Source organism: Oryzias latipes, chromosome 24 (assembly GCF_053564925.1).
Source record: "Oryzias latipes strain Hd-rR chromosome 24, Olatipes_Hd-rR_3.1".
In the NCBI taxonomy this organism is placed as follows: Eukaryota; Metazoa; Chordata; class Actinopteri; order Beloniformes; family Adrianichthyidae; genus Oryzias; species Oryzias latipes.
In genome coordinates, this window is record NC_136260.1 from 15,968,815 (window position 1) to 15,978,029 (window position 9,215).

General features: G+C 42.4%; 1 protein-coding gene across 1 annotated transcript; it reads right to left on the bottom strand.

Annotated features, from left to right (window-relative positions):
* Window positions 1-713: 713 nt before the first annotated feature.
* On the bottom strand, window positions 714-9,142 carry esr1 (estrogen receptor 1). The gene is made up of 10 exons (XM_020714493.1): window positions 9,028-9,142; window positions 7,978-8,397; window positions 7,135-7,349; window positions 6,585-6,701; window positions 6,060-6,250; window positions 5,732-5,885; window positions 3,891-4,029; window positions 2,795-2,928; window positions 2,008-2,191; window positions 714-1,839 (listed from the first exon to the last, which is right to left on the bottom strand). Exons 1-10 carry the CDS (start codon window positions 9,036-9,038, stop codon window positions 1,542-1,544), a joined length of 1,863 nt encoding a protein of 620 aa, XP_020570152.1. The 5' UTR covers window positions 9,039-9,142; the 3' UTR covers window positions 714-1,541.
* Between the last annotated feature and the right edge of the window lie 73 nt (window positions 9,143-9,215).

Below are 9,215 nucleotides of genomic sequence, written 5' to 3' on the forward strand. Positions count from 1 at the left end.
CAGAACTCCAGTGGAATTTGAGCCATAACATCCAAGTTCCTGCAGTCGAAATGCCAGACACAGTCTGTAAGAGAAAATGTGGCTTATTTCTGTATTCTTTCAGTAAAAAATATTGGGACAATTTTAAGAGACAAAAATTGCAAATGATTTAAAACCACTTGGAAAGGCTGACAAATTCTGGGACTAAATTAAGACCAGTTTGAGACAATTAAACAAATTTGACATTCTATTAAAAAAAGCGGGTTTATGATGAATCAGTCCATGCAACAGTCACAGGATGCCAATTACTTAAGTGATTACTGTCCCTTCTTTGCATATATTTTTCACACTTTGTGTCTTTTAGCCCTGGGCTAACAAAACTTACAAGATACAGCAACGAGCTGATAAAGTTGAAATCTAACATTCATGATTGCACAGCAAAAATGTCCTAAATAGCTCAAAACTAAAATGAGTTTTAGCCTCACTCCTCTTAGAGGGCATAAAATGAGTCATTCTGATAAAACGGAGCATTCCAAGTAATAAATGAAAGTGTGACTTCATTTGTTTGAGACTTTCCAATTAAATGTAGCCAGAAAACCCTGATTTTTCCAATTATTTTTTGCTAAATCTGTAGAAACGAGTTACAAGTAGCAGATTTTCACTCATGCCTTTGATTTAGAGCTGAAACAGTTGAAGTACAAGTTGATTCTTGAAGACGTTCATTATCACTCATGTGAAATAGAAACAGGAATTGCCTTTTTAATTTTCACAGAATTCAACATTTAAATGAACTTTTAGACAATTTAATCAAGGTGCAGTCAGTCAACTTGTGGACGAAAAGTACGTTTGTGGCTGAGATGTACAATACAAGGCAAATCTGTGCATCAAAGCATTAGATTCTTTCTCAGCGTTCATAAGCTACAGTGCTAGAAAAACACGGACAAGTGCACAAATGTTCAACAAGTAGCAAGTTCAGAGTAAATGAGCTGCAGGCACAGAGAACAAAGTCCTTTCCAGAGATAGACGTGGATAACAAATTTACCCAGCTTTCTACAGCGTGTCTTCAGTGCTCTCAGGTTTGATCTTGCCTCTTTTGTTTTTAAATCTTATTTTAAAATTGCATTTGTGGGTAAGTTCTACACAAAATCTGACAATTACTCTCATTATTCTTAGCCATCCCATATGTACAAGAGACAAAATAATGCCCATTAGCCCCTTTAATCCAAGAGGAAGTGCACTTGGGTCAAGACGGTTACAGAAAACATTAGCTGCTCATTTTCTTGAAATCACCAGAACTCATGGGACGCAACCTTACAATCTACCACATGCTGTTTGGAGAGCAAAAAAAAGCTGCTAAAGAGACGCTCAGGTTTACAAAGGAGATGAATATAAGCAGATTAAAGTGACTGCACAAAAGCTGGACCAAGCAGAGGCAGTTCATTGTGGGAGCTTCTCCTCTCAGCGCCACTCTTATTTATAAATAATTCTTAAAATTAAATCAAGCATCACCTTGTCCCAACCTGAACCCTTGAGCCACAAAAAAAGGGCCTTGGACTGTGTGCTCAGTCTTGAAGGGCCGGGGTGCAGTCAGGACGCGACCCTCCATACTGAAGGACACTGGGAGCAAAGGGGCCTCTGCTCGGACTCTCGATTCTGCCTCGAGATGCTGATATAGAACCGGGAGCGATTCCACCCCCGCCGCTGCTGGTGGAGGGAGGGTCTCTGTCGACTTGGGACAAGGACTGGGGTGCTCTGACGGGGTGGTGCAGGCGGTGGGCATCGAGCATCTCCAGTAGGAGGTCATAAAGAGGGACTTTGTTCTTGCACTTCATGCTGTAGAGGTGCTCCATGCCTTTGTTGCTACAAACAGGAAGAGGTAAAGATGCAATTAAAGTTTATTGAAACTTTAAAAACTTTTCCTTTCATATTTTTTTTCTTTTTAGCTCATCACCACTTTGGAGTTGAAATTTGATTGAAACTACAAGAGTCTCATATGGGTTGGTCTGGTAACTGGTGGTTTGGTTTTACCTCATGTGCCTGATGTGGGAGAGCAGCAGGAGCAGCTGGGCCTGCCGTCTCGCCTGCTCCTGGGCCAAGTAACCCGACTGACTGATGTAATGAATGAGTGCGTCTGTGATGGTGTCCAGCATGCTCTGAACCGCCGCGCTGTTGTGAAGTGGCTCCATGGTGCCGGTGCAGAAAGAAAAAGCACCTAACAAATACATGAGCTCATCAGTACACTGCAAAAAATAAAATAAAAAAAAAAGCAGCATCCTCATCTCGATTAATTAGCCTCAGCGATGAGCCTGAAATCTAAAATATTTTTTTTTTCAGATGCACAATGAAAGTTCGTCCTGCTCCAGCAGCTGATGCTCGTGTGTCATCTCGATGATATTTGCCCCCCCCCCCCCCCCCCCCCCCGTTTCCCATATAAAATATCTCAATCACCGGGATAAACACGGCCCCCTATGCTGTCTCATGTTGTCATGACGACGGGTATCAAGCGTATTGACGGTGCAGCCCTCCTCCAGAACACTCTGTTCACCTAATGTGTCTGAGCAGCACTCAGAGGTGCCCGCCTGTGGGTGTATGATGACACTGTTCAATATTTACTCTTGCGAGCAAAGAAGAAGACATGTGACGATGTGCCCACACAAACACAACTGTCAAACTTTGGAGCTGAAATGGAGGCAGACATTCTGCTGTTTGCCCACAGTTTCTGTGAAGTCGTTTCACAAGAAGCTTGCGTCAAAAGAGAATAACAAAAAAAAGTAAAAAAAGTAAACATCATTCCCGTCACAATACAATGGCCTACCGGAGTTGAGTAAAATAATAGCTTTGAGGCAGACGAATTCCTCAGGTTTGAGTTTGAGCACACGGAAGCGGGAAGCAGTGGCCAGCAGCATGTCGAAGATCTCCGTCATGCCTTCCACGCAGTCTCCCTCATTCCTAAAAGCCAAAAACAAAAAAAGTCAAGGCTGAAAGTTGAGAAACAGTCTCTAGAGGCAGAAAGATGAGCTGTGGTCTGCAGAGCATCCTTGCAGAGAATCCTCTCAGAACGAAGAATCTGACCTCATCTGCAGCTGTGAAAGTGTCTAAACCCCGGCCAGATACACAAGTAATGGACGAAATCACTGTCACTCTCCATTTGTCAGCTCAGCGGAAAAGTGAGGGTAAGATGGATAATATCTAGCGAAAGATAAACTTGGACAGCACTGAGGCAAGGGAATGTGTCATCCCTGACCCGCAGCGTTTTAGTCATCATGTCCAATTGGTGAGGACTCTCATTCAGACAGCGGGTTTTAGAGATAATACTCTGTAATTCACTTTTGAATCCGATGGGACCATCAGAGGGTAAAAGCTGGGTCTGTCTGCGTGTCTCCCTCATTCTCTGGGGCTCTGCTCCTCTGTCTCTTTCTCACTCAGGTGGATGCTGCAGTTTAACCAGCATGTTTACTTGGAACACGGGAAATGGAAGGAACAAGTTGAGCCTGTAAAAGCAGAAAAAAAACTCTAGCTTCATCTCTATTTTCTGGCCATCATTTAATTTCTTTTTCCTCTTTCATTGCTCCCTCCGCTGTTATCCATTTTCAATCATTCTTTGCATTTAGGATATGATTAAATCTCATTCCTGGTTTTGCCAGCTCGGCGCAGTAATGACGAATGAGTATTTCAGGTTAGAAAGAGGCTGCACTCCTCTCCATGGGGAGCATGTAATTAGTCTTTCACTCTGGCAGATGTGCTGGGCTGGCACAATGGCTGGCAAGGTGTGAAATAGAAAATCTACAATGTGCATGTATCACTCTTAAGATGCGACAGTAGGGTGGAAAAGAAATGTGCAGGGGCACAAAGATAGGCACAAAAAAAAAAGTCAGTGTTTGTCAATATGGAAACCAGAGATTTCTCCTAACCTGTCCAGGATGAGGTCTTGTGCAAAGATGAGCTTCCCGGGACAGTGGATGGACCTCCAAATGAGGCCGATCATGAGCACCTCCAGCCACGAGCTCTCCAGCAGCAGCACCTGATCGTGCAGGGACAGCTGCAGAAAACCTGCAGAACAGATTGAGATGATTTAGAACAGGGGTGTCCAACTCATTTTCACCGAGGCCCACATCAACATAGTGGCTGTCCTCAAAAGGCCAGATATAGCTTATACATGGAACTAAATGTATTGAAGAATAAATATAACTACTCCTTAATGTTAAATAACTGATTTATTTATTTATTATAACTTTTTAAAGTGACAATTACAGTTGCATAGAAAACATATGTTTGCTTGTTACTCCAGCATAAATCCTTTTACATTTTTTCTGCTTATTAAAACCCACATAACTCCATTAAAGAAGGATCAAATTGTCCAAGTGAATAACTAAAAATACATAAAACTGAGGCTAGAAAGAACATGTATTATAGTGTAACATTTTTATGTATAAAGACATAAGATCTGCAAACATTGAATAATTACAGCAACTACACATAAATAATATGTGATTAACTAAAGAATTTTTTTTATTTTAAGAAATTAAAAACATTTATGCTCTCGCGGGCCACATAAAATGACATGGGGGGCCACATTTGGCCCCCGGGCCTTGAGTTTGACACATGTGATTTAGAAGTTTCTTTTACTGCAACCTCCTGAGAGTCTTATCGCTGGCTTTCAGCTGTCCAGACTCCTATTTTGCCCCCCCTCGCCTCCCCGTTTGACACTCCTTCCAATTAAAACTGTGTGTTCTGAGCTTTTTGTGACGCACACAGTTGTAATGCCTCAAAATGAAGATTTACCCATCGTGTCAAACCTATTTGTAGCTGTGTTTGTGTTGAGGATGGCACTCCTCCTAATGTAGTTAAGGCTCTGTTTGGAACCAGCAGATTGACCAAACAGTCCTTTCTAATTTGGCATCACTTTAATGCCCTTGTGTACTTTTATTCTGAAAGTGTCAGATCTGATTGTTGCTGCCTCCCAGGCCAACACAACAAACACAAGCAGCTCTGGACTCACAGAGAAGTGTGAAATAACATGAATTTATTAAATCCTAAATTCTCCAAAAGGTGTGGTGTTGTGGTTCAGTAGGGTAAGCTTCAACTACTTTATTTATATAATATTATGATTTGAAAATATTTAGCTAATTCTAATCATATTTAGAAACAGTTCTGTTCTCAGATTTTAGTAGTCCTTGGAATGAGGCTAAACAAACAGTTAAACAAAGATAGGAATTACTGTCACCAGGGAGGTGGAAAAAGAATTGAGTGAAATTAATACATTCTTACATCCAGTGAAAACACTGAAAATAGCTTAGTAAAAAAAAAGGAAAATATAAAAGTGTAAAGGAAAATAAATTAGGAAAAATTTAATGATTTTACTGCCATCTTTTATAACTTTTATGAGAAATCTAACTAGTGATTTTCAAGAAATCACTATTTAGAAAACTGATTAAAAGAAATAATCATTTTAAATCTATATTTATCACTTCTAGCTCATCTACTAATATACATATATATATTTGGGCAATTGTCATTAATTATATTATTGTTGCTTTAATAATATATTTAAATTAATTTAATAAAGTTGTATGTTAGAGGAAGAAAAATAATGGTATTTTTTATGTCATTTTTCCCCCTCAGATTTAGTTCAGGCTGATCTGAATTACATTTCCTTTTGGATAAATTGAATTAATTAAATGTGAAGTGTTTGTTTGATCTTTAGCAGGACTGGTCTTTGATTCCACAGCAGCTTTGGGTTCTACTTTCACACCTGGGAGCTTCTTGGCCCAGGCGATCATGTGGACCAGCTCCTTGTCTGCCATGCTGGTGAGCAGGGTCATCATGGTGACCTCGGTGTACGGTCGGCTCAACTTCTGACGCGAGCAGAGTATCGGGGGCTCGGCGCCCTGAAGGAGGAGCAGCACCTGGAGACGCCAGCAGAGAAGATATGAAAAATCAATTTAATTTGGAAACTTAATAGATTAGGATTTGACCATCCTAAGAGACGTACGAGGATGATTCCTAATACTAAAATAAAATTCTGAGTTAATAGAAAAAGTTTGACTTTTCATGATCAATTACTCCTTACAAATCAGTACCTGCTCAGGAGGTATGCTGGTCACAGACAGTCTTCCTCCTCCTCCTCCTCCTCCTCCTCCTGTGCTGCTGCGTTTCCTTCCATCATAATGCACCGTTTTATGCTCCTGACCCTTTACAACCTTGTCTCCATCACCAACGCCTGTCCGCCGTTTGTCACGCCGTAAAATGCGAATGCGGTCCTTGCGCACACCTTAAGGACACATCAAGCTTCATAAAAACAACACTGACGCCCTGGCAGATGTAAACAAACCAAGCCAGACACAAATCCATGCATTTTCATCCGCACACTTAGATGCCCTTATCTGAGAGGCACCAAAACAAACAGGATGTGTAATAATTAGTTGTACTTCTGAGATGTAAATATCTTCAGGGACGTGCTAAAGTTCAAGTTTATCTGCACCCTTGCGGAGTGTGCGTTGCAGAAAAACAAATATTGAGGGCCGCTTTCATGTAGAAAATGGTAAATGATGGGAACAAAAAAGCTGAGGCGGGAAAATCTCTTGTCAGGTGAAGTTAGTGCTCACCGCCTTTCATCATTCCCACTTCGTAACACTTCCTAAGACGACAAGCCTGGCAGCTCTTCCTCCGATTTCTGTCAATAGTGCACTGATTGGTCGCTGGGCACATATAGTCATTGTGACCTGAAATGGAGAAAAATATATTACTTTCAGCCTTCAAGTCCAATGTTCAGTTTAGATTTAGGTTATTTAGTAGCCAGGAACACTGATAAAAGAATCTGGGGAGGAGAAGATGAAAATGTGGCATCTTAGCTTTTCTATTGCCATGGAAACATTTTGTAACCTTCTGACTGATCCTTCATTACACAATTATATCGTGAACATGACTGAACCATCAAGCAGATGGAGCTTTTCTCTTCAACTGTTGTGATCCAAAAACTAACCACAAAGGCTTAAATGTGCGCTCATCAATTCTTTTGATTTAAGACTAGTCATTTCTACGATATCACAATTTATGATGATTATCAAAGTATAATTGAGAATTTTTCAGATCAGACTGATTTGACATTTTTGACAGTTTTCTAAATCCAGAAGACTTTTTAGTGTGGCTTCCTACCCTGGATGCTCCTCTTGAAGAAGGCCTTGCAGCCCTCACAAGACCACACCCCATAGTGGTACCCAGAGGCGTAGTCGCTGCACACGGCGCAGAAACGCGTGTCTTTGGCCATCTCAAACCCCCCAGCCCCGGCTCCGGCGCCTAACTCCCCCAGGCTGCACGTGTCCTCCCGGGAGCCGCACTGGTCCTCCCTGGAGGCTCCCTGGTGGCTGGATCTGCAACAGGTTGTGAATCTTAATCTGACCATTTCTGGTTCTGTGGTGCTAATAAAGGACAGAATTTGCCAAAAGATGATCAAGAACATTCTGACTAAAAATATGAAAGTGCAAAAACAGACTTGTGTTTTCCACCGGAACCAGAAAAACAAAATTCATGTGAGCCTCTGTTGTTCTTACGTATTGTTCCTCTCTCAAGGTCTCTGACAAAGTCCTTAATCTCTGGATTTAGAAAGCAGGACCAAGCTTGATCCTTTACGAAAAGATAAAGTTGTGTGTTTTGTATAAAGTGGAAGATTAAAAGGTTGTGTCATTATGTAATAATGTTTTGTTTATAAAAGCACTTGGAAGACTCAACTTTAAATGTCATTGCCATAAATTGTAAAATATCTAGTTTTCCGCCAAGGCTGCTCCTCATGTGTGACAGTGGGTGAAAAACACCCAAACTCCTTGATTTTTGTAATTAAACAAAGCAAAATAATAATCATTTTTTGGAATTCAGTACTTCCTTTTAACTCAGTCTGCCTAAACAAACAGTTGGATGAATCAGCAGAGGCTGAAACACAGACCTCTCCCCCTCATTTGTCCACTTTCATGACTCATTCGGAGCTAAACTGCCCTCACTTACCTGTAAACGGGCGTGGAAGTGGTTTCCAGATAGTGGTGGCTGGGTGGATGCATAAAGGGACTGAGTCTGGGGCTGGAGGGCACAAACACCAGAGGGCTCGTCGGCCCACTGCCCAGGGACTGCAGACTGCCTTCTGAGGGGGGTCCGTTTGTTTCCAGGGGAGCAGAGTAGTAGCCGGTGCTGGACTGGCTGTAAAGGGGAGTCGTGGCAGGGTTGGGGGCGGCATAGTCGTACGTCCCTTCCAAAAAGTCCACAGCAGCCACCCCTCCAGAACCCCGGCTCTCTTCAGGGTACATGTCACCGAGGGGGTCACGGGGCGAGAGGCGAGGTGGGGAGAGGGTCTCCAGCTCTGAGGAGGCTGGGCTGATCCTGGATCTGAGTGCTGGTCCGAACAGCTGCCTGATCTGCACCGAGCTCTGTCTGAGCAACATCACAGCACAACAGCGGCGATAAGAAGCATGATTTAGACTTGTTCTCCCATTTGCTGGGAGGGGGAGTGGAGTTCTCCTCTCCCTCTCTCTTTTTAGTCTTCCCTTTCTCTCTGTGTGGGGCTCATCTTTCTATTAATGCCTGTCAGACTACTTGGAGGGACCAGAAGATCCTTTTTCCTCGTCTCCCTAAAGCTTCAGCTCACCAAAAATAACGAAAAGGACTCCTCCCAATCTGCTGGTTTTGTCTCTCAGTATTTCCTCCAATATGTTTACACTCAAGTGTGGGAGTCACAAGTGGGAGAGAGAGGAAAAGAAAGGAATGTCAGGGAATAGTTATTCCTAAACTTCCCTGTCTCCTTCCACCTCGTTTGTCTAAAGCAAAGCTTTCCCCGGCTGTCGTGTGGTTTCCAGAAACTACAAACCAACAGAGCGACTCTGAATAATCAGCTTTTATTAGCAGAGGATGCGGCGTTAGTGGTGAGATGGCCAAAACACAACCAAGACTGCACTCAACCTAATTACTGGGTAAATAAAAGCAGGGATGCTTTGAAACAAAAAGGCTTAAAAAAGAAAAAAAAGAAAAGAAGAACTGCAAAATCAAGCATGAGACACCACTCACCTCTTACTCATGAATCATCCTCAGATGTGCTGCGCAACACGGGCTGCTTCCTCTCTGCCTGCCTGACAGGCATCTAGCAGCGAGACGGGCAGCTTCGGTGGAACCAGTGGAAAGGTTTGAAAAAGGATAAACAAATTAAAGATGCAGCCAAATCAATAACCATGGTGTGTTTAAGTGCCAGGTCACCA